General features: G+C 34.3%; 1 protein-coding gene and 1 pseudogene across 2 annotated transcripts in view; one reads left to right on the top strand and one right to left on the bottom strand.

Annotated features, from left to right (window-relative positions):
* Positions 1 to 25648, top strand: part of TOP2B (DNA topoisomerase II beta) — a 67722-nt gene that overhangs the window by 28677 nt on the left and 13397 nt on the right. For both annotated transcript variants that reach the window (XM_025374721.1, XM_025374722.1), the window contains exons 8-28: positions 1839 to 2012; positions 3344 to 3445; positions 3555 to 3692; positions 5212 to 5350; positions 5687 to 5844; positions 6003 to 6128; positions 7040 to 7150; positions 7232 to 7337; positions 8844 to 8953; positions 9276 to 9368; positions 9466 to 9580; positions 11305 to 11426; positions 11666 to 11814; positions 12367 to 12598; positions 15304 to 15438; positions 16041 to 16241; positions 17219 to 17414; positions 17558 to 17649; positions 20445 to 20600; positions 20743 to 20826; positions 23334 to 23528. In XM_025374721.1, the coding sequence (XP_025230506.1) occupies positions 1839 to 2012; positions 3344 to 3445; positions 3555 to 3692; positions 5212 to 5350; positions 5687 to 5844; positions 6003 to 6128; positions 7040 to 7150; positions 7232 to 7337; positions 8844 to 8953; positions 9276 to 9368; positions 9466 to 9580; positions 11305 to 11426; positions 11666 to 11814; positions 12367 to 12598; positions 15304 to 15438; positions 16041 to 16241; positions 17219 to 17414; positions 17558 to 17649; positions 20445 to 20600; positions 20743 to 20826; positions 23334 to 23528 (2934 nt within the window). The remainder of the gene's footprint in view (positions 1 to 1838; positions 2013 to 3343; positions 3446 to 3554; positions 3693 to 5211; positions 5351 to 5686; positions 5845 to 6002; positions 6129 to 7039; positions 7151 to 7231; positions 7338 to 8843; positions 8954 to 9275; positions 9369 to 9465; positions 9581 to 11304; positions 11427 to 11665; positions 11815 to 12366; positions 12599 to 15303; positions 15439 to 16040; positions 16242 to 17218; positions 17415 to 17557; positions 17650 to 20444; positions 20601 to 20742; positions 20827 to 23333; positions 23529 to 25648) is intronic.
* LOC112619796 lies at positions 23653 to 23781 on the bottom strand (annotated as a pseudogene).

Below are 25648 nucleotides of genomic sequence, written 5' to 3'. Positions count from 1 at the left end.
TTAAAAGTTCGTCTGGTAATCTCTTTTACTGGTGTGTTTAGATGATTCACATTTAAAGTGATTATTGATACATTAGCCCATTCTTTCTTCAAATAATGCTTCTGTCTTGTTCTTTCCTTTCCTTCTTGGTTATATATATGTTACATTATTTGATATTGTCTCCAGTTCTTGAATGCTCTATTTTATTCACTCTACTTCCTCTTTTTGTATTAGTTTAATTTTTATTCCCCTCTCTTCAAGTTTACTTTTTTGCAATCTCTGCATCAAGTTTCCTGAAGAGCCTGTCAAAGGCATTCTTCATGCTTTCTATGTTTTTTATTTTTAGCATTTCCATTTGATTATTTCTTATAGTTTCCATGTCTTTGCTGAAGTTGCATGTTGTCTACATTTTCCATTACATACTTTAACATACTAATTAATTGTTATTTAAAATATTTTATCTGATACATGTTACAACATCTGTGAGGTGCTTATTCTGTTTCTGATGATTGCTTTATCTTTTCAGATTTTTTTTTTCTTGCCTTTTGGCACGCCCTGTAAGTTGTGGAAAACCAGATATGTTTTGTAGGGCAGTAGATATTGAGGTAAATAAGCATTAATGTAGGACTTAGGTTATATTTACCCAGGAGATGGGCTGTGTTTGAAGTTTATTTTTGCTGTAGTTATTAGTGTTGAGGTTTGTTGCTGCTGTGAGTACCAGAGACTTCCAAATTCTGTCTTGTTTTTGTCTTTCCCCTTGGCTTAGGGCCTTCTTTTTGAGCTGCCCCTCAGAGGTCATCTGACTCTTGCAGCTCTTCCAGCTGAAACCCACTGTTGTTACTGGAGGCTTGGTAACATGATGGTAGATTTTGGGGGAGATGTTCTCTAATGTCTAATTACATCGCAACCTTTGGAGTGCATGGTGAACCTGTATCTCAGGGATTTGACCTTTATAAGTTTATGCCTCTCCTCCATAGGTAAAGACTTTTTTCTGCCTTCTATTCTCTTTCCCCAGCTGCAGCAGGTTTCCACCAGTGACCAGTGTTCTCAGCCTATGTCCTTGAGGTTCCCTGCCCTGCAGAATAAGCATTTTTTTTTTGGGTAAGGGAGATAGATCTGGGTGGATTTCCCAGTGACTACTGTTTTCTCTCTCCCAGCTGGCACCATAGGAATGCAGAGGGGAAACCTTCTTTAGATTCTCACTGGTCTTCTCTGTGAGAATTTGGTGGGTTTTCTGGAGGAAAAACTTGCAAGAGTGTGAATAAATGAACTTACGACTATAGCCCCTAGAAGCTTTATGCATTCAAACTAGCATACACTCTTTCAGTAGTAATTAGTCAAAATTTCTAGTTTAATGTTCCTACTATATCTGCCCCAGGTAAGCAAAAGCTTAGGTTTTGCGGTCTTCTACAGACACTTGTGTCTCTAGGCTTCAGGATGGCCAGCTCTCCTGTGATCTCAATTCTTCAATGGGTTCACGAAAAACCCTTTAATTTGTTGTCTGATTACCCGTTTTCTTGTAAGGATGGAAGCTTTTTTTCCTGCTAGTTCATTATCTGTCTGAACTGAAACTAGAAGTCTACCATATCATTTTAAAAATATAAATTTCTGAAATATTTTATAACAATTTACCTGTCCCTTCACATCCTTTTTTTTTTGTCAAGTACACATAGAAATGAATTTCTTTTTTAAAGGTCAAGGGTTAAGGAATAGATCTGGGAAATGCCACTAAGGTTTGGATCTGTACATTTAGAACTGCTGTAAATGAGATGAAATGAAAGTATACGTACTTAAGGTCATTCACCTATTTGAGCTGCCAGTATAAGATTTTTAATTGTTTTTGTTTTTTAAATTAATAGGTAAATGGATTTCGCAGTTATGTAGATCTTTATGTGAAAGACAAATTGGATGAAACTGGGGTGGCCCTGAAAGTTATTCATGAGCTTGCAAATGAAAGATGGGATGTTTGTCTCACATTGAGTGAAAAAGGATTCCAGCAGATCAGCTTTGTAAATAGTATTGCGACTACAAAAGTAAGTAAGCAAATTATTTGTTTCCAAGTCAGTGGTGGAACAGTGCTTCATTAAAAACTACAAAATAAATAACAATATCAGCAACCCCCAAAAAACCCAAATCTGTTTTTGTTAAATAAGAATTGACTTATGAAAAAGAAAACCTGTTTTCTATGAAATTGCTGTATTACAATTTATTTAAATATTCATTGAGAAGTAAGTTTATATGATTAGTGTTTGTAGTTGAACATATTTATATTTTATGAAATTTGGAATGACAAATTCCTTTTTCTGTAGCTTTTAGCCCCACCTTCCCCAACCTCTGGGGAGAGGAGAGGGGGCTGGTGACTGAGTTAAGAATCAATTATGGCTATGTGATAAAGCTCTATAAAAACTCCTGAACAGTGGAGTTCACAGAACCTCCTAGGTTGGTGAATACATTGAGGTGCAAAGAGGGTGGCATGTCTGAGTAAGGCATGGAGCTTTGTGTACCCTTTCCCCTGTGCCACCATTTGGCTGTTATTGCTGGATCCTATATAAAAAACTGGTAAATGAAGTAAAGTGTGTTCTTGAGTTCTGTGACCTGTTCCAGCAAATTATCATTCCTGAGGAGTGGGTCATAGGTTCATTAGAAGTACAGGAGGCCTAGGACTTGTGACTGGCATTTGAAGTGTGGGGAGTCCTGTGGGACTGAGCCCTTAACCAACCCTAAATACTTGTGCTAACTCCAGGTAGTTGGTATCAAAATTGAATTACATCGTTGAACATCCATTTGGTGTCTGGAGAATCAGCAAATTGGTTGTTGGTGTTGAAAGCACCCCAGAATTGGTGATAGAATTGAAGTGAGAAGGCCGGGCGCGGTGGCTCAAGCCTGTAATCCCAGCACTTTGGGAGGCCGAGACGGGCGGATCACGAGGTCAGGAGATCGAGACCATCCTGGCTGACACGGTGAAACCCCGTCTCTACTAAAAAATACAAAAAAAAAAAACAGCCGGGCGAGGTGGCGGGCGCCTGTAGTCCCAGCTACTCGGGAGGCTGAGGCAGGAGAATGGCGTGAACCCGGGAGGTGGAGCTTGCAGTGAGCTGAGATTCGGCCACTGCACTCCAGCCTGGGCGACAGAGCGAGACTCCGTCTCAAAAAAAAAAAAAAGAATTGAAGTGAGAAAAAAAAACAAAACACCATAACAGTTGATTTATTGGCTTGTTAGCTAAAATACCTTATTTTTTAAAAAACCAACTCTCATTCTGAGACTCCTGTTACTCTTTTAGAAAATAGGGTTTATAATACAGATAAAATATTTTGCTACTTTAACAATCCAGGAATTCGGATTTTACATGTTTTCTTTCTTTAGGGTGGACGGCACGTGGATTATGTGGTAGATCAAGTTGTTGGTAAACTGATTGAAGTGGTTAAGAAAAAGAACAAAGCTGGTGTATCAGTGAAACCATTTCAAGTAAGGGATGCATTATATATTGTATATGATGCATATATATGCATTATATATATGCTGAATTACTAAATATCAGCTCTGATGTTGACTTTTTTTGTTATGTTTTCGACAGGTAAAAAACCATATATGGGTTTTTATTAATTGCCTTATTGAAAATCCAACTTTTGATTCTCAGACTAAGGAAAACATGACTCTGCAGCCCAAAAGTTTTGGGTCTAAATGCCAGCTGTCAGAAAAATTTTTTAAAGCAGTGAGTAAAACTTGTATAAAACTTGTATTATTTTTTATTGTTGTTATTAAGAGTTGATTAGGTAGTTTTCTTGATTTACTTTATTTGTGATTAGTTTCTTTCGTCATATTAATTGTGGGTATAAGCATGCTTGCACTGCAAACTAATATGCTTAATTTGATAACTTTAAAGGGTAGACTTTAATGTTTCCTAAAACAATTGTTTTGCCAAGAACTAAAGTAGGAAATTGTGTAACTAATTGGATTTTTAGTTTTGCATTGACCATTGTAAAGGTCATATTTCCCCTAACAAATGTACCGATCCTCATGCAACTCTTTCATCTTTTCTACTCTCATTTCAACTTGATCTACTGATTTTATCTTTACACATGTTTAAAAATTGTGGTAACATATGCATAACAAAATGTACTATTTTCTACATGTTTTAAAGTTGCTTTGCTTTGCACGTAATTTTTTGAGGCTACCTTAACTTCTCTAAAATAATGTGAGAGCACTAATAAATAAATGAAGATGAATCAATCACAGCCTCTCCTCTTTGGAATTTTGGTGGGGAAATACTGTATAACTGCACTAGAACTAATGTATTTCTCATATTTCAAAAAGTAGATTATCAGAAACAAAAACAAAAGTTGTTTTTAGGTTCTAACTTAAGGCCTGTAGAAATAGTACTTTTGGATCTAATCTTAATGAATTCTGAGTACAAATTACCCTATATTAATGCTTTCCCAAATTTCTGTCCTCATAACAGTTGTTTCCTTGATGAAGTGATTTGACTTTAAATTTTATACTTTTTCATTTTAGGTGCACTAAGTTTAAATTTGGCAACACAGTTCACCTCTTTTGTTTATGTCTTAAACATTCCAAAAAACTGTTTTATACACCTAACATCAAATCACCCAAGATGATAAAAAAAACCTTTAGTACTTAGAGTTGGAGATGCTTAACTTTCTTTTCCTTTTTCTGTCTGGGTTAACATCTTGCCACAGATTGATTCACTGCAGAGTACAAACAATATGTAATGTTGAAATCTTTGTTACCAAGCTATTTAAAGAATAAAGTCTATTCATAAGTTACCAAGGTTATCCTAATGTTCCTTTTAGGTTAATACTTTTTGTCATAGTGAATTAAAGGCTCACATTTTGTATTGAAGGATATCAGAAATGTCAACATCTAGAATTTCCCAGCTAGTAGGTTCATGTGTGGATCTGTTTTCACTGTGTTAATTTTAATAAAATTAATTTGTAACAAGAGCAATGTATATTCCTCATGGAGTTTATTATAATAGAATGTTTCTCATATGTAAAAGTTATCCTTTTTAATGTATTTATATTTTAGCTTTAGTTTTACTGTAGCTGAGTAAAAATTGGTTAGCATGTATCATGATGCTTATCACCATTATTGTTTTGCCCTAAAATACCTTAAAATTGCACAGATTCCAGGTCTTGAATTAGGCCCTATACATTTTAGCTAAATGTATGAATTTTCAGCTTGTTTGTATACCATTATTCTTTTATTTTTAGGCCTCTAATTGTGGCATTGTAGAAAGTATCCTAAACTGGGTGAAATTTAAGGCTCAGACTCAGCTGAATAAGAAGTGTTCATCAGTAAAATACAGTAAAATCAAAGGTATTCCCAAACTGGATGACGCTAATGATGCTGGTAAGATTGATATTTTTAAATAAGATTTTGATTTAAGTTTCACTTTTAATTTATCTAGTTACAGAAATTTTTTATTTTCCACATATAGTTAGACTATGATTTTCCATTGAGAGTGTAATTTTACTTCATTGAAATTATCACATACACAATATATTACTAATTTTCAGGGGATAGGAATTCAATAAAATATACTTAATATTTGTACTGAGCAATAATGTAAGATAACTTTTATAATCTTTCACTGTCAGCATTCTGATGTTAATTTTCTGACTTCATTTTTCTCATCAGTAAAAGTATGAGAAATTTTTACTATGTATAATTTTAAATTTCTCTCAGGTGGCAAACATTCCCTGGAGTGTACACTGATATTAACAGAGGGAGACTCTGCCAAATCACTGGCTGTGTCTGGATTAGGTGTGATTGGACGAGACAGATACGGAGTTTTCCCACTCAGGGGCAAAATTCTTAACGTACGGGAAGCTTCTCATAAACAGGTATATATATGTATATATATATATGTATACACACACGCACACATATATATGACATTTCTAATACTTTACTAAACTTGGGGAATTTTTAAATGTAATTTCTGACTCATTGTATATTTCAACACTTTGAACTACTTTCAATGCTTTTCCGTTTTGAACAGATCATGGAAAATGCTGAAATAAATAATATTATTAAAATAGTTGGTCTACAATATAAGAAAAGTTACGATGATGCAGAATCTCTGAAAACCTTACGCTATGGAAAGATTATGATTATGACCGATCAGGTTGGTTTTAAAGTTACCATATATTTTAAATTCATGTCTTCTTCAGATTCTACTTTTAATATTTGTTTTATGAGACTTGCCCCAAGATAGTATAACTGAAAGTGATTATACATCAGGGGAAAAAATAAAAAAACTTCATCCTTTAGTGGAAACATTTGTATGAAGCACATTTTACATTATCTAATTTTTGGGGTAACAGTCTTATGGGTTAGTTAAAAATATTTTAAAATGCAATATGTGTGAGGAGAATATAATACAGTGTGGTAGTATGGCAGCCTACCTACAAGTAGGAACAAAGTTATGGAATTAACAAGTAAGAAAGATTCATGATAATGGTTAATATTTATACATGATGGCATGATTTGGAATGCACAAATACCAAGAAGACTTAAATAGTAAAATGACAGTAATCAACTAGAAAATTGAAAAGTAAGGATTTCAGATGCATTCAACTATTTTCTCTTACACACTCTAAAGTATTTGTAGAGAAAATCTGCTACTGGAAAAACTATTAATATGTAGTTTTAAGCAGAAATTTTCCAATTTTTTATCTAAGGAAGACTTGTGAATATCTGTATTACCTGGATTTCCCTACCATTGCCCATTAAGGTGGCATCGTAGCCATGTTTTATGTATTTTCCATCCTTAAATCATTCTTTTAGTGAAATCTGGGGAAACTATAGAACAGATACAATGATAATATATTTTTATAATGACAGATTCAGTCTATTACTACTGTATTCTTTATTTGCATATTAAGAAAAAATTTAGTGTGATCATCTTAATAGCTTTTGTAAAATGCATTTCTAAAATTCAGAATTTTGTTTTTTTGCATTCATAGGTTTTAAAATTTGTTTAATCATTTTATAAAAGTATTACAGGATTTTTTTACTTTACTAACATTTATTTAGGATCAAGATGGTTCTCACATAAAAGGCCTGCTTATTAATTTCATCCATCACAATTGGCCATCACTTTTGAAGCATGGTTTTCTTGAAGAGTTCATTACTCCTATTGTAAAGGTACTCTTTGCGTTAATATATTTTTATATTGTTGTCTTAAAGGGTAGCAGAAAAACTAATTTTTTTTTTAATTAATTCAAGGCAAGCAAAAATAAGCAGGAACTTTCCTTCTACAGTATTCCTGAATTTGATGAGTGGAAAAAACATATAGAAAATCAAAAAGCCTGGAAAATCAAGTACTATAAAGGTTTGTATTTTAAAATACTTAGATTTTAAATATTGATATAAATGTATTCTTATGAAAGCAATCTAAAAGACATCTTGAAAGTTTGACTCTATTTTAGACTTCGAAAATAGCTATCACTGATTTTAAAATATTGTTACAGAAAAATTTATGCAAATAGAATAATGTAATAGATTCCATTGAATGGGATCACCATTCCAATGGCCAGTCTTGTTTCCTGTAAACTTCCTTTATTGCCACTCCATTAGTTTGAAAAAACTTCCAGACATTATAGTCTAGTATTTCACCTATAACTAGTATGTATTTCTGAAAGAATTTTTTTAAGTAACCCATAATACCATTATCATAACCTTCTTTAATATCCTATTGTTGAGACAGGGTCTCGCTTTGTCACCCAGGCTGGAGAGAAGTAGCATGAACACAGCTCACTGCCACCTTGACCTTCCAGGCTCAAGTGATCCTCTTGCCTCAGCCCCCCAAGTAGCTGGGACTACAGGCGTGTGCCACCACACCCAGCTAATTTTTGTATTTTTGTAGAGATGGGGTTTGGTTTGTTGCCCAGGCTGATCTTGAACTCCTGATTTCAAGCCATCCACCCACCTTGGCCTCCCAAAGTGCTGGGATTACAGGTGTGAGCCACCATGCCTGGCTCCCTTTTTTTTTGGATAATGTTAAATACCCAGCCAGTGTTAAAATTCCCCTGGATTGTATTAAAAATGTTTATTTTTAGAGTTTTTTATTTTTATTTTATTTTTTTGAGATGGAGTCTTGCTCTGTTGCCCAGGCTGGAGTGCAGTGGTGGGATCTTGGCTTACTGCAACCTCTCCCTCATGGGTTCAAGTGATTCTCATGCTTCAGCCACCTGAGTAGCTGGGATTACAGGCTTGTGCCACCATGCCTGGCTGTTTTTAGTAGGGGCAGGGTTTTGCAGTGTCGGCCAGGGTGGTCTAGTCCTGGCCTCAAGTGATCACCCACTTCAGCCTCCCAAAGTGCTGGGATTACAGGCATGAGGCACCGTGCTTAGCCTGAGTTTTTTTTTTTTTCCAAAGTTAGGATCCATATAAGGTCCACACATTGCATTTGATTGATAAGTTTATTAATACAGCATTTCTCTTTTTATATTTTTTCCTTGTAATTTATTTGTTAAAGAAGTTGGGTTGTTTGTTCTGTGTAATTTTCCACATTCTGGATTTTGTTAATTATATTCCTCTAGTTACATTTAATATATAGTATTTTCCTGTGCCCTTATTTTCGGTTAACTGATGGTTAAATCAGAGGCGTGATCAGATTTGGGTTACAGTTGTTTGGCAAAAACATTTCATAGGTATCGCTGTGTACTTTCATCAGGAAGCATCTAATGTCTACTTTGTCTTTAGTTGCTTATTAAGATTGCAGTTGGTATAGGTATTGCCAGCGTGATCCATCTGTTACAACTTTTCCACCAACTTTTCACTTGATGGTTTTGAACATTGATATCCATGACTCACTTTTATTTTTAAAATTGTGCAGGATTGGGTACTAGTACAGCTAAAGAAGCAAAGGAATATTTTGCTGATATGGAAAGGCATCGCATCTTGTTTAGATACGCTGGTCCTGAAGATGATGCTGCCATTACCTTGGTAATTAAGTTAATTCTTTAAAAGCTTTTGTTAGCCATCCCCCTACCTTCTGTTCCTTTCCTCCCAGTCCTGGTTCCCTATGAAAAGTCTCTTTTGAATGCTCAAGCTAGTTAATTTTAGTTTTTTCCCCAGATGATGCTGCGCTAGTATAAACTTCTTTAATTGAAAGACCTTAGTTCAAATGTGTTTTTGATAAAAATATTGTAAAATAACCTAATTTTCCAGAAATTAAGAATTAGTTATTGGCCAGTTATACGTTTCAATTTTGTAATGAAATTTATTTTATTTTTAATGTGCAAAATCATTACCTGGAATCTTTCAGGCATTCAGTAAGAAGAAGATTGATGACAGAAAAGAATGGTTAACAAATTTTATGGAAGACCGGAGACAGCGTAGGCTACATGGCTTACCAGAGGTTAGTCTTAAAGAGCGGTGACCTGGGGGAAGAAGGAGAGAGAGACTAGAATTCATGCAGTAATAATGATAATATTGCTATATAACTTTTCTCTTAGCAATTTTTATATGGTACTGCAACAAAGCATTTGACTTATAATGATTTCATCAACAAGGAATTGATTCTCTTCTCAAACTCAGACAATGAAAGATCTATACCATCTCTTGTTGATGGTGAGTAATGTTTATTTAAAAACCTCATTTTTGTATTTTATTTACTATAGTTTAATTTTATGTACTTTAAGCCATCCTTATGATACATATTAAAATTCTTACTTGAAATCTTGTATATGAAGAACTTGTTCAGACGAATTTAAGGCCTTTTTAATTTTGCTTTTGTTACATGTTTTCATAGTGCTGAAATCTTTAATATTCCTTAATTTGAAACTTTTAAACCCTTTCTGAGTTTTTCAGGAAAATTAATTTTAAAAGTCTTAAAGCTTTTGCCCAAGTTGTCTGCAAATTTTCTAAAATACAAAGTAAAATGGAATTTTGATCATTTCTAGAATATTTATCAGAGATTAAATTTTTAAAAACTTTTATTCCGCATTATCCAAAGCCTAATGCTTTAACTTAACTTGAAAAAATTTAGGAACTATTTCTAACTTGAAAAAAATTTAGAAACTATTTCTTGTTAGTTGAAGCAGATTTTCATCTTCTATCTAGAACTTTTTTTTTTCTCATAACCTTTACCGTTTGTTGATCTTTGTATTGCTTGGCTTTTCTGGTAATAGATGATTCTACCTATCCCTCAAGTTCTAGCCACAAATTGCCTTTCTTCTGTGAAGCCTTCCCTAGCAATTCTACTCTAAATTGGTCTTAGATACCTTAACTTCTATGCCAATTATTATGTACCTCTTATTTTACGTTTGTTCATTTTGCCTCTAGAGTTAGATTACAAAATTCTTAAGGAAGTTACCATATTTTATCATCCTCATGTTTTATCATACTCTGGGTCCAGTATGATTACAGCGATGGCATATACTGAAAAGATTGTTACTGTGCTCATTGGCCTAGAGCAGGGGTGTCTAATCTTTTGGCTTCCCTGGACCACATTGGAAGAGGAAGAATTGTCTTGGGCCACATGTAAAATACACTAACCCTAACGATAACTGATGAACTTAAAACAAAAACAAAAAACAAAAATAATCGCAAAACAAAACAAAACAAAACAAAACATGATGTTTTAAGAAAATTGATAAATTTGTGTTGGGCCACATGCAGCCCATGGGCCATGGGTTGGACAAACTTGGCCTAGAGCAAGAAGAATGATAAGAAAGCAGAGTGATTTGCCCACATTGTTTCATGCAATCCTTATGATAACTGTATTAGGAAAGTAATTATTTCTATTACTTGGATAAGGACACAGACTTACTAGTTATTTGCTTAGTCACATGGTAAATGACCAAGTTGAGAAGAATATACAGATTAGTGAGATTCTAAAGCCTTTATTCTTCACTACCACAATAAACCTCTTTTTATAAGGGTTTTCCTGAGTGGGATAATTAGAATAGATTTCAGGATCCTTGATGGCATGCTGGCAGTTTAGTTAGCTACAAATGGCATTTTGGTTGTATGAGTGTTTGGAAACTACTGTTAAAAGAGTTTGGTGCCACTGGGTGATTCTTTAAGGCCAGAATGTTGTCTTTCAGTTAGCAGTTCACTTTTGGAATATATGGAGATGGCATGAAAACATCTTAGTGTGTACCTGCAGATAGCTTTCTGGGGAAAAAAACAAAACAAAACAAATGTGTTAATATATACTCACTTTGGTACAGAATCTCAAGTAACAATTTTACTGGTATTCTTGAAAAGCAAATTGTATTTTTGCTTTATTTCCCTGAATTGTTACAATTGTATCTTGAAGTAACATTTTAAAAGAACTCTTTTAAAAATAGGCTTTAAACCTGGCCAGCGGAAAGTTTTATTTACCTGTTTCAAGAGGAATGATAAACGTGAAGTAAAAGTTGCCCAGTTGGCTGGATCTGTTGCTGAGATGTCGGCTTATCATCATGGAGAAGTAAGCATTAAGATTGGAATCCTTTGAGAACTGTAATTATTGTCTTGAAGAATGATAATTACACGCAGTATTTTTCCTTTAGTAAAGTCTTCAGAAATGTAAAAGAGTTAAGAACAGAATATACAGATTAGTGAGATTCTAAAGCTTTTATTCTTCACTTGGATTTTAATACAAGTTGGGGAATAATTATAGAAAATTTAGAACATTAATGTTATGTTCTGCCGCCTTCTGTTGTATAGCAAGCATTGATGATGACTATTGTGAATTTGGCTCAGAACTTTGTGGGAAGTAACAACATTAACTTGCTTCAGCCTATTGGTCAGTTTGGAACTCGGCTTCATGGTGGCAAAGATGCTGCAAGCCCTCGTTATATTTTCACAATGTTAAGGTAAATATTTACTGATACAATGGTATAAAGTTTGATTTGATTTGGAACCAACTGACTAAATGATTGATGGAATTATAGCTGTGGAGAGATGTGATTGTTTGGTTATTCTACTTAGAAGGTGAATGTTCCAAATTATTTGACCACAAATAGAATGAAGTCAATTGACCTTAATTTTTATGAATTAATTGGTGAAATCAGTCCTAATGAATGCAGGGTGTTTTTCTCACTAACTTCACTCTTTAGGCTGAAGATGGGTTATATGCTTTATTCAGAGTAATAGGAAATTCTTAAAAAGTTATCAATATTAAAGAAGTCAGGTAAGTAAGTACCTAAGTAAAATAGGACTATTTTATTCTGGGCTTGTAACTGAGAGAAAGATGCATTTGATAATACAGTTAGGCAGATTTTATTGTTAAGTAAACGTAATCAACATTACTGAAAATGCATTCTCTTTAAAAGATTTATTTTTGCAATGTGAAGTTTTCAATTATGTATAAAGTTTCTTTCGCAAAGCCATGACATTTTTTCATTTGCTTCTTTTTTTTTCATTAGCTCTTTAGCAAGGCTACTTTTTCCTGCCGTGGATGACAACCTGCTTAAGTTCCTTTATGATGATAATCAGCGTGTAGAGCCTGAGTGGTATATTCCCATAATTCCCATGGTTTTAATAAATGGTGCTGAGGGCATTGGTACTGGATGGGCTTGTAAACTACCCAACTATGATGCTAGGGAAATTGTGAACAATGTCAGACGAATGCTAGATGGCTTGGATCCTCATCCCATGGTAATTATTTTGAACTTATTGTTTATTTAACAAATGACAATGGGTAAGCTACAAAGTCCAATCATTTTAGAAAAGTAATGGAGTATTTTTATTTTAGAACATATTGTAGACCATAAAGACCTAATTAGGGTATAATTTGATATGTGCCTACAGTAAAAGGTATAAACTTTGGAATGAGTTCTGGAGGTAAGTTTCATGGGGAGAAACTATTTAAATTTAGAAACACCTCATATTCCAGGTTTTCAAACCTCTAAACCATATATTAATAGAAAACAATCCTTTTCTGATAAAATTATATGTAACTTTGTTTCTGTTCTCAAACTACCACCTCTTATTAGTTTGTAAGGATGCTTAAAAACACATTGTATTCATTAGTGTACCATTTGTAAAAAGATAAAAACTACATTGTATATATTTTAAATATATCCGCAAGGCTGGGCGTGGTTACTCACACCTGTAATCCTGGCACTTTGGGAGGCCAAGGCCTAGGCCAAGACGTGTGGATCACCTGAGGTCAGGAGTTCCAGACCAGACTGACCAACATTGGGAAACCGTCTCTACTAAAAATACAAAAAAAATTAGGTGTTGCTTGGGCGCGGTGGCTCACGCCTGTGATCCTAGCACTTTGGGCGGCCGAGGTGGGTGTATCATCTGAGGTCAGGAGTTCTAGGCCAGCCTGGCCAAACCAGGCAGAACTCTGTCTTTACTAAAAATACAAAAATTAGCCGGGCGTGCTGGTGGGCGCCTATCATCCCAGCTACTTGGGAGGCTGAGGCACGAGAATCACTTGAACCTGAGAGGTGGAGGTTGCAGTGAGCCAAGATTGTGCCACTGTACTCCAGCCTGCGCAACAGAATGAAACTCCGTCTCAAAAAAAAAAAAAAATCCCCATTTTTTTTAATGTTCTTTTCTTGTATCATTCACTCTGCTCAGACCTCCAAGAAAAATGTCCTCAAAAAATGTCCTTCCTTTCTCCCCATGATTTAAAATTACCTGGAGAAAAGTGTGTTTGTATTACCAAAATGATAATGCTTATTGTAGAAAATATAGATAAGGAAAGAGGAAAAAATCCATAATCCCGCTATATAGAGACAATATTTTGATGTATTTTTCCAAGTTTTATTTCATTTTTGTATTTTAAAATGAAAGTTATTCTTTAACAATAAGACATATATTCTGCTTTTTCTCTTAAATATTTTAAAGTACTTTAAAATATTTCTAACATAAGCATCAAATTTTTAATGATAGTGTGTTACTGAAATGGTTTTGAATTTTTTAATGGATTTTAGATTGCTAAGATAGTGTATTTGATCAATAAATGCTGCTTATGTGCCTACTATGTGTATGAAACTGTGCAAAGTGGTGAGATAAAGAGCTATAGTTTTTGTCTTCGGAAAGTTAGACAGTTGTCAAGACGAGACATTGAAGCATCAAGGCCTGAAATTTAACAGTGACCAACGATACTGATAGTTGCTCAGTATGCCAGAAAAAATATCCTATGCTATGTGCTCAATTTCTTTTTTCTTTTTTTTTTTTTTTGAGACAGAGTATCACTCTGTCACCCAGGCTGGAGTACAGTGGTGTGATCTTAGGTCACTGCAACCTCCACCTCCCAGGTTCAAGCGATTCTGCTGCCTCAGCCTCCTGAGTAGGTGGGGCCACAGGTGTGCGTCACCATGTCTGGCTAATTTTTGTATTTTTAGTAGAGACGGGGTTTCACTGTGTTGGCCAGGCTGGTCTCGAACTCCTGGCCTCAGGTGATCCGCCTGCTTTGGCTTCCCAGAGTGCTGGGATTACAGGCATGAGCCACTATGCCCTTCCTATATATTCAGTTTCTTAATGATAATATTGAGTAAGAATTTTAGAATAGGCCAGGTGCAGTGACTCATGTCTATAATCCCAGCACTTTGGGAGGCTGAGCTGGGCAGATCACTAGCTCAGGAGTTCAAGGCCAGCCTGGGCAACATAACAAAACCCTGTCTCTACAAAAATACAAAAATTAGCTGGACATGGTGGCACGCACCTGTAACCCCAGCTACTTGGGAGGCTGAGGTGGGAGGATCGCTTGAGCCCAGGTTGTTGAGGCTGCAATGAGCCAATATCGCGCCACTGCGCTCCAGCCTGGGTGGCAAAGTAGGGACCCTGTCTCAAACAAACGAAAACTTAGAAGAGGGAGAGATGACTTATAATTCAGTTGGGAAGGATGAATAAGATTTATGTAGATGAATGATGAATGGGGTTGGGCCTGAATATGTGTCAGGACTTGTGGATAGAGTGAAAGTGAGAATATTCAAAATAGTCAAACAAAATGTGGGAGAAGAGTAGTGGTTTTGTAAGACAAGTCATTAGAGAAAAAATTGAAAGCCAGGTTGGGTTCAGACTATAGAATGCTTTCAATGTGAGGCCCAAGGAGTTTGAATTTAAAGGATATTGATCTAGGGGAGAAGTAGGTGTAGGGGAAGTAGGCTGAAAGAAAGTACTGTTCCAGGAAGACTAGGAAAGATGATACTAACATTTTGAGATTGGAGGATGTTCAGGTTATATTAACAGAAGCTATGAGTTTAAGATCAATTGATGAGTTGGAAAGGGACAATTGAGGATGAGAAATTCTGTTTGAGGTACATTAATCTGTCAATGTTAGACCATAGACTCATGGTACTGGTACTCAAGAGAGAAGTCAATGCTATTTACATTTTTCTCTACAGCTTCCAAACTACAAAAACTTTAAAGGGACGATTCAAGAACTTGGTCAAAACCAGTATGCAGTCAGTGGTGAAATATTTGTAGTGGACAGAAACACAGTAGAAATTACAGAGCTTCCAGTTAGAACTTGGACACAGGTCAGTGTAAATATGTGATTTGCCTGTGGGAAGGGCAGTGTATTAAGCAATTTTTTCTGGTAAGGATGATTCCACCATTGTTTGTCCTAAGCATGTGTAGTGTTAAAAAAATTCCTGTAGCTTCTTTTACCCTTCAGTTGAATTTGTGCTTTGAATATTTAAATAGTATTTATATCTAAGTAGTGTAGTATGACTTATGTTAGGTAAGGCTTTTATAGACTATTATCTTTGTATTTATCTTAGAATAAAAGGAGTAGAATATGACGTAGTGTTTTTAATTCTTATAAATGTGGTCAGTAAATTCATGTCAGTATCAACTTTACAAATCTAAAAGCTAGTTGATGTCATCCTTTTCATACTCAGCCTTTATCTTGCCCTTTAGAGTATGAGTGGGTCAGCACCATTACTACTTACGTCTTTTCCTACCACCAAGATCCCCATATATTGCCTTCTATACTGATTGGATAGGAGAGGATAGAGATCAGGGTTTCCTTTTTAATTCCCCATGAGAGTTGAGAATTTTCAAAAGACTGTATGACTTGTAGTATGAGAACATGAGAGTGTGTCATGAAAAGAATCACTTATTTTTAAATCTTTTATAGGTATACAAAGAACAGGTTTTAGAACCTATGCTAAATGGAACAGATAAAACACCAGCATTAATTTCTGATTATAAAGAGTATCATACTGACACAACTGTGAAATTTGTGGTGAAAATGACTGAAGAGAAACTAGCGCAAGCAGAAGCTGCTGGACTGCATAAAGTTTTTAAACTTCAAACTACTCTTACTTGTAATTCCATGGTAATTTATTAGATTTACTATTAATTTAATCTTTCTTGCATGGTGTAAGTCAGATTATTATAATTGGTTTCATAATGAGAGTGGCTATAGTAAGCCTGAAGGCATTTTTTGCCGAAGATTCTAGGGCCACGTTCCTTTCTTCTAGTATTGTCCACTACCCTTACTCTCAACTCTGTGTTTATGCATCTGGGTTTGAATACACAGGATACACACACCTTCACACACATTGACTAAAAGTTATGAGAGTGGTTATTGGAGGGCCTTTGTGTACTTTATGCCCATCTCTATTAGCATTTTAACTGTAGAGTACTCATAGCTCTAATCTGCTTTATTAAACTTGTACATTTATCTTTGTACAACTGGGGAGGAAGGTAGAAACTTTAAGTGTGTGATTCTTCAAGTTCCATTCCAAATTACCTTTTAGATTTAAAAAAGTAAAAAAAGTTCAGCAATGGTACAGTGGCTGAGAAAAAGTGCCATAGTCTGCTGAGAAAGGCTGATGGAAGAAAGAAAAAGGATAGGGAGTTTGGGTGACTGGATTACAGCAGATATAAAAGAGAGAGAGAAAGGGGACAAATGCATATACACAGAATATATGGGGGAGGAAAAACTTTAACATTTTTAAGCTTAGCAATAGAATAGGTATGTTTTCAGTTTGGGGAAAAATCATTTTTTAGGTGGTTTTATGGCTACTTTAAGAGCCCTTTTTTTAAGGCCTATTTTTGTCTTTCAAAATTATTCCTATTTTAAATACTTTCGTCGTCATGAGAATTGATCAGCTTGCAGTCACCAAAGGAATATTTACAGAAATGTGCTTAATAGTTTTAGTTCTGTTTAATGGTTTTTAGGGGTAGTCTGTGTTCATATACATGCATTATGGTTATATATTATGGTTATTTTAAATTTTGTAGATGCTATGTAAGTTAAAATACCAGTACAGATCTATATGATCTGCAAAATATATGTGTTTCGTTTAGGTACTCTTTGATCATATGGGATGTCTGAAGAAATATGAAACTGTGCAAGACATTCTGAAAGAATTCTTTGATTTACGATTAAGTTATTATGGTTTACGTAAGGAGTGGCTTGTGGGAATGCTGGGAGCAGAATCTACAAAGCTTAACAATCAAGCCCGTTTCATTTTAGAGAAGATACAAGGGAAAATTACTATAGGTAAGATACAACCTTTAAAAATTTGAACATTAGTTAAAATGGAAAAAAACTTTATTAATAGAAGACATTTTTATCAGTAGAATATAAGCAAATACAAATTGAATCTCTTATCTTGATCCTAACTTTATTTTTCCCTCACATAGAGAATAGGTCAAAGAAAGATTTGATTCAAATGTTAGTCCAGAGAGGTTATGAATCTGACCCAGTGAAAGCCTGGAAAGAAGCACAAGAAAAGGTAATCATTTGCAGAAAAAGACATTCAGAGAAGCTTTTAAAAGCAACTTCCAAAACAAACAAAAATTCAACCCCTAAATTTTAAATTTAGTACTACTAAAGGTGCTGAGTTGTCTGTTTAGAGACTGAAATCTTCTGTTTATCCACAGAACAGATACAGTACAGGAATTTATAGTACACACCCACCACAAAGCACTTGGCCAGTGTGACTCAACCAGAGCCTGGAGAAATGACTCCAGGTGTGAGAAGGTAGCTCAGTCTCCTTGACCTTTTTTCATGAGTCTGCCACTAAAAGGTGGTGTGGTGGTGGTTTTTATGAGGTACATGTATATTATCTGGGAATCAGACTATGTTCACAGTATGGCATCCAGTCACCACTCACTTGATCTGGTTTTGGTTAATACTGGGAGGACAAGAGACAAAATGTTAATTATTATAGACAGTATTTATCAAACACCAAGCTCTGCTTCATTCTTAGATTTTTGGCCAGATATTTAAACCCTAGAACTTCAGATTAAATGTCTGATGTTTATTAAGCAAGTTGGCCATTGCAGATCACAAAATAGTAATAATAGTTAAATGAATGGAATGTTGAAACTTTGAGATTCCCCTCAATTAGCTTTTTGATGTTTTGTATAACTAAAAGAAAAATGTAAACAACAGTACAACGTTGTGATTGAGAACAGAAATTTATTACAGAAGAGGAAGAAAAGTTGAATGATTAATTTTTTGGATATTAGATTATCTGTGCTTATATGATTCTGATAACATTAACATCTTTAAAAAATAGTTATAATTATGTGACATAACTTGAACCTTTAAACTTCCCTGTACTTGAGTTCTCAATCATAATGTTTTTATATGTTTCATCAAACTACATTGAAATATTGCTTTTGTTTACATTTTTCAGTTTGAAGTCAATAAAAACCATGTATTAAAGTGAGTAAAATTAGAGTAAGTTATATAGAATAGCAATTACATAGTAAGATAATAGGCTTATTCATTATTTGAAGAAAATTCGGTAGGACAAGATGGGCGCATTCAGAATTAAGATGATTGAAGCCCTTTGTTTTCCTCTTAATGTGTTTTATTGTATTGTTAAACCCCAAATTACGGTTTCTACAACACTCACCCTTCTGTATCACTGTTGGTTTAAGCTATACTTTTTTAAAAAAAAAAAGTAATAGTAAGCTGATGAATTTTTAATGCTTAGTCTTAAAAGCTAAAGATTTCTACAGTTTCAGAATGTCCTTCTGGTGGAAGTAGAATTTATGGATAAAGCCTAGCTTGATTTCAGTTATTGCGTTACCACCATCAGAATTTTTTCAGCATCTTGACCATGTGTACATTTTGGGGAGTTCAGGTAACAAAAGGAACTGCTCTTACAAGAGTGTCCTGTTATACAGAGTTGGAGAAGAGAGAATTATAAAGTAGTTAATTAGAAGATTAAAGTTTTTTATAAAGCATAATGGAATTTTGTCATTAGAACTTGCAGTTTATTTTTTTTTTAATTTCTGGAAGTGTCCTTAGTTATATTTCTGTTAACAGTGATAGATACACATATTCATAGAACACTTATTAATAATACTTTGGGTGCAGTCGAAACCTAGATCAAATAGACTTCCAAAATGTGAGTCTAAACAGGATTTTGTTGCATCCTAGTAATATTTTTATAGTTGTCTAACAACCTGAATACTCCATAGAAACGAGCTGTTTCATGAAGAATTTTTCAAAAGTGTAGAATTATTTGTTGTAAGTTATCTAGGTACTTACTAATCATCTATCAACTCAACAACAGCATTCCTTATTTGGCTAATGTGGCTTAATCAAATTTACAGTTTTTGTTTATATAATGAAACATCTTGCTTTGCAATTTTAATTTTTATCTTATTTATGAAGTACATTTAAACTGTACTTTGTGTATACACATTGTTTTGCTTGCAAATTTTAATTATAAAGGTTTTTTTTTTTTTTCCTTTTTTGGTTACCAAAAGTGAACTTTTTGCTTTATGGAGTGTCATGGTTAACTCAATCATCTTAAACAACTTAGATAAAATTTTGTTTAATGGCAGTTGTTATTTTAAAAAATTTAAAGGTGATATCACCTAAAATAACTTTTATTGAATTCATTGTATTTTGAAATTTAATATTAGCACAAGATAATTTTTTTGTTGCAGCTGTTTCTGTAGACAAGGGCCTGATGAATAAAATTTCAGCAAAACCCTGACGAAATTCTTACTCTAACTCACCAACTCTTAAATTCTTAAGTGGACTTTCTCTGAGTCCAGACATGAATATTCTGGCTTTAGAGAATTTTTATTAAGAATTCACCCTCAGTGAGTGAATGTACCTTAACATATTTATTAATAACTGCAAAATAATTTTCACAACTGGTATTTATTTTGTATTTCAGATTGTTCATTCACTCACCAGTATAAAAATCTGACAAGATGCAATGATAAAACATTAATTCTACTCTATTAACTTTAAAATGTGGTATCCTGTCATTTTGTTACTTAGTACCTGAGGAAATCAGTTAATTTTTCATCAGATTCCTGAATAAATAGGGATAGCGTTTACCATTCCTTCTGAAGATCTTATTGTGCGTCTTTAGAAAATTTTAAACTTTTTATAAGGAAATATATTTTTATAGGTAATCTAAAATAACCCCACCATCCTGAAGATGTAGCATTTATAGTGTAGCACTTGTAGAATTTTAAACTAATTATTCAATAAAATTCAACATTAATTTGATACTATATAAGACTTTAATATACAGTTTGTTATTTTTTACAGGCAGCAGAAGAGGATGAAACACAAAACCAGCATGATGATAGTTCCTCCGATTCAGGAACTCCTTCAGGCCCAGATTTTAATTATATTTTAAATATGTCTCTGTGGTCTCTTACTAAAGAAAAAGTTGAAGAACTGATTAAACAGAGAGATGCAAAAGTATGAACTTTTGTGGGTTAAATAGTTTGCAACTATTTCAGTGTTATCTGTATCTTTTTCTTTTTCCAAAAATAAGTATTTTGATTTATCCTTCATACGTTTTAAAACTATTGAATGTTTAAACTGTACTTTTTTATTATAGGGGCGAGAGGTCAATGATCTTAAAAGAAAATCTCCTTCAGATCTTTGGAAAGAAGATTTAGCAGCGTTTGTTGAAGAACTGGATGTAGGTTAAGTCTCTCTCAAAATTTATTTGGAAAAGTAATGTTTGTGAACAAGAATGAAATTCTTTTAAGTGATCTTAAAGTTTTCTTTAACTCTGTGAAGGTTAATGTGTTTATAAGTTGAGTTAGGATTAAGCTTCTGGTTATGTGAAGTTATAAACAACTTCTTGTATGGAGGAATTTAAATGCTATGAGGTTGAAATTTAGAATAAATTTAATATACTTTCAATTAGTTAAAAATTGTTAACTCATTTTTAGATTAAAAATTGATTCAGTTTAATGTTTTCCTGGAAAGAAGTAAGGCTAATATGTGTGTATAATTGAATGTAAGTACTTTGGTTTTAGGAGTAGAGAATGATAGTCTCTTTACATTTATAACAGATATTTCAATATTTGATTGTCATAACAGTTTTTTCCAAGTAGAATTCTAATTTAAAAAATAAAAATGTAGAGATAAGATATAAAAAGTACACCTTTTCTAAAATTGCTCGCTTAAAATATTAGAATTAATGGTAACATTATGAATATGTGATTTTTGAGTAGCAAAATGTAAAATACCATTTATTACTCATACTACTTTTTTTTTTAAAGTTGCTTTGTTGATTTATCGTATACATGTTCTACTTTTACTTCGATGGTCTAAGTCAGAATTAGAGCTCGTAAGAACAAGTGTGGTAAATTAGTTACCTAAAAGAGTTTAGAATTTTTTAGTGCTATTTTTCTAGGGTCCCTCAACGATCTTTCAAGTGGTGCAATGTGAGTCTTCCTTGATTTGTGCTTTCCATATATTGTTCATTAAATTTTTTTGCACATTTTTTCCTGCTGGGTTATAATTTATTTAAAAATTATTCATTAAAAATGAAGCCATCATATATTAAAAGAAAAATTATTCCTAATATTATTGATATCCTGATATTGCTTTACATTTGATCACTAATATAGTGAAACACAGGAAACTTTTGTGGTTATGCCTGTAAATTTCCTCACTATTGAAAAGTCGTCATTCAAAACAACCCTAGCAAAAAATACTGTTTCACGTTTAATTTTTCATCTTAGTTTATTATTTGACAATTAATGAAATAGGTCCAAACAACTATTTGACAATTAATGAAATAGGTCCAAACAACTTAAATTCTGGATGTATTTATTTTTAACATCTTAAAAGATTTAGACTTAAATTTCATGTCTCTTTGTATCATTTAAAGTCCAATGATAACACTAATTGAATATCTATCTATTGTACACTGGCACAGTCTTCTATGTAATGCTTAGAGTGACCCTCACCACAACCTCAAATGAATGAGATTATTATTAACCTATTATACAGATAAGGATCCTGAAGCTTAGAGAGGTTAAGTCACTTTCTTAGGAATTACATCATTATAGAATTACTCATCCTCTCAGACACCCACTTTCCTCATCTATAAAATGGGGATCACAGGGTTTTTAAAATACCTAGCACATGGTGGATGCTCTCTAAGTAATCTGGCTTTTTTGTTTTGTTTTGTTTTGTTTGAGACAGGGTCTTGCTCTGTCGCCCAGGCTGGAGTGCAGTGGCACAATCATGGCTCATTGCAGCCTCAACCATTCAGGCTCAAGCAGTCCTCCTACCTTAGCCTACCGAAGAGCTGGAACATGTGTGCCACCACATCTGTCTAATTTTTGTATTCTGTGTAGAGATGAGGTTTTGTTATGTTGCCTAGGTTGGTCCCAAACTCCTGGGCTCAGGTGATCCACCCACCTCAGCCTCCCAAAGTGCTGGGGTTACAGGTGTGAGCCACTGCACCTGACCTCTGTTATTTCCTGAGGATACATAACTAGTAAGTGGAAGTGCAGTTGAAATCCAGAACTGTCTGATTTCAAAGCTTGGGTAATTTCTATTAAACTATTGTGCTACAAAGATCTTTTAAAAAAAATCTAAAGAAATGTCTTTTTTTCCTTGTGCCTTTCAAAGCCTATTTTAAGGAATAATTCTGGTAAATGCAGAATCTAGGATATTAATCATGATTATACCATCATTTATCATTACATAGACCTGCCTAAGTTCATTTTTAATTTCTCATACTTTCTGAGTTTACATTTAGGAAGTTTTTTTCATATTTTCTGTTATGACTAAAGCAGCAGAAAAAAATAGCCTCATGCTTCTTAGCAGAACTGCCTTTGTAGATGATTTGCTAGGATTTTGATGATACCAGGTTATCAGAGGTCTTGATTCCGTAATATATCACGGGATCCAAGAATTGGCAAAGACTTCTTAGGTTATTTAGTCACTATTGTCCACTCGTATTACAAATGGGAAACTAGTTAGATGAATTGGGATTACAATCCAGGTCTTCTGATTTAGAATTCTTTATTTTTTTTCATTATTTAATCTTGAATTAGATAAGTTAAAAGGAAAGCTTCATCTTTACTGAGTGAATAACATTTGTTTCAATATTTTATGAAGTAGTGATTATCTTTTCTAAGAAGTTGTTTATGTTTCTTCTGCTGCCTTATAATTATATTTTAGAAAGTGGAAGCTCAAGAACGAGAAGATATTCTGGCTGGAATGTCTGGAAAAGCAATTAAAGGTAAAGTTGGCAAACCTAAGGTGAAGAAACTCCAATTGGAAGAGACAATGCCCTCACCTTATGGCAGAAGAGTAATTCCTGAAATTACAGCTATGAAGGCAGATGCCAGCAAAAAGTTGCTGAAGAAGAAGAAGGTATGACATACCTCTTGTCATTGATAGACTCATCTCTATAACGAAATATATATATAATTTTAAAAATTTTAATGCGTGTTTAAAGCATGCTTTGTTTTATTCAAAATATATTTCAATGGTAATAGGAAATCATTCTATGACAGCAGTTGATCTATAGAAGGAAAACATATTGGTAAAGGATCACATATTGTATTAGCAATAATTGCGCCTCGGATAAACCTCATTGGCTACGATACTGCCACTGTTCAAAGCTAGATCACATATTGTAAAGAGCTACGTAATTCAGCTTTTAAAATGAGAAATAGAAACACTCCACTCAGCTGCCTTCTAAGTTAAAATCTTGGAAGCCGGCCGGGCGCAGTGGCTCACGCCTGTAATCCCAGCACTTTGGGAGGCCGAGGCAGGTGGATCATAAGGTCATGAGATCAAGACCATCCTGGCAAACACAGTGAAACCCCTTCCCATCTAAAAATAAATAAATAAATTAATTAATTAAAATAAAAATAAAAAACTTGGAAGTCAAAAAGAAAAAAAAAACAACCCAAAAACCCAACCATGAGTATATCAACTTTAAAGTATAAGCTTTAGTTCTATATCATAATCCATTAAAGAAGACTTAGAGTGGGAAAGGGTCTGTTTGGCTTACAAAGTACTCTGTCATCTTTTACTATTTACTTGTTTTTGTCCTTAGTTAAACTACTAAGCACATCCTATGTCATTGTCACTGATAAGTGCTATTGAGGATTAAAGAAAAAAATGACTAAGGGCTAATATCCAGAACCTACAAAGAACTCCAACAAATTTACAAGAAAAAAACAAACAACCCCATCAAAAAGTGGGCAAAGGATATGAATAGACATTTCTCAAAAGAAGACATTCATACAGCCAACAAACACATGAAAAAATGCTCATCATCACTGGCCATCAGAGAAATGCAAATCAAAACCACAATGAGATACCATCTCACACCAGTTAGAATGGCGATCATTAAAAAGTCAGGAAACAACAGATGCTGGAGAGGATGTGGAGAAATAGGAACACTTTTACACTGTTGGTGGGATTGTAAACTAGTTCAACCATTATGGAAAACAGTATGGCGATTCCTCAAGGATCTAGAACTAGATGTACCATATGACCCAGCCATCCCATTACTGGGTATATACCCAAAGGATTATAAATTATGCTGCTATAAAGACACATGCACACGTATGTTTATTGCAGCACTATTCACAATAGCAAAGACTTGGAATCAACCCAAATGTCCATCAGTGACAGATTGGATTAAGAAAATGTGGCATATATACACCATGGAATACTATGCAGCCATAAAAAAGGATGAGTTTGTGTCCTTTGTAGGGACATGGATGCAGCTGGAATCCATCATTCTTAGCAAACTATCACAAGAACAGAAAACCAAACACCGCATGTTCTCACTCATAGGTGGGAACTGAACAATGAGATCACTTGGACTCGGGAAGGGGAACATCACACACCGGGGCCTATCATGGGGAGGGGGGCGGGGGGAGGGATTGCATTGGGAGTTATACCTGATGTAAATGACGAGTTGATGGGTGCAGCACACCAACAAGGCACAAGTATACATATGTAACAAACCTGCACGTTATGCACATGTACCCTACAACTTACAGTATAATAATAATAAATAAATTAAAAAAAAAAAAAAAAAAATGACATTGACCTCACCTCAAGCAGGATGGACCGGAGTTAGCCAGAAGAAGAAAACATCAGAAAAATGTTCAGAGCTGAGGAAATGGGGTACCTGTTGGGCTTAGAGAGGCTAATGTTTTTGGACAGGTTGATTTTTAGAATTCAGGAAGTATACGTTTAGATGTGTCCAACAAGTAGGTGGGAATATAGCCTCATTCTTACTAGAGCTTGGAAAATTAGCCTAAAGAGCTAGAGTTAGAGATTGGAGAGTTCTCTGTGCAGAGCTAATGTTTGAAGCATAGGTGCATTTTGACACCAGAGTGGGCTCTTTCTTCTACTGTTGTGATAAACTCAGGTCTATACTGCTTTCCTCTTACTTGGCTCCCCACCTCACACAGGTTCATTTACCTAGACACTCTTGCCTGTCTCCTTCGGAAAGTGGCTTCTTTTCA

Source organism: Theropithecus gelada, chromosome 2 (genome assembly GCF_003255815.1).
Source record: "Theropithecus gelada isolate Dixy chromosome 2, Tgel_1.0, whole genome shotgun sequence".
Classification (NCBI taxonomy): domain Eukaryota; kingdom Metazoa; phylum Chordata; class Mammalia; order Primates; family Cercopithecidae; genus Theropithecus; species Theropithecus gelada.
This window is presented reverse-complemented; position numbering and strand designations above follow the sequence as displayed.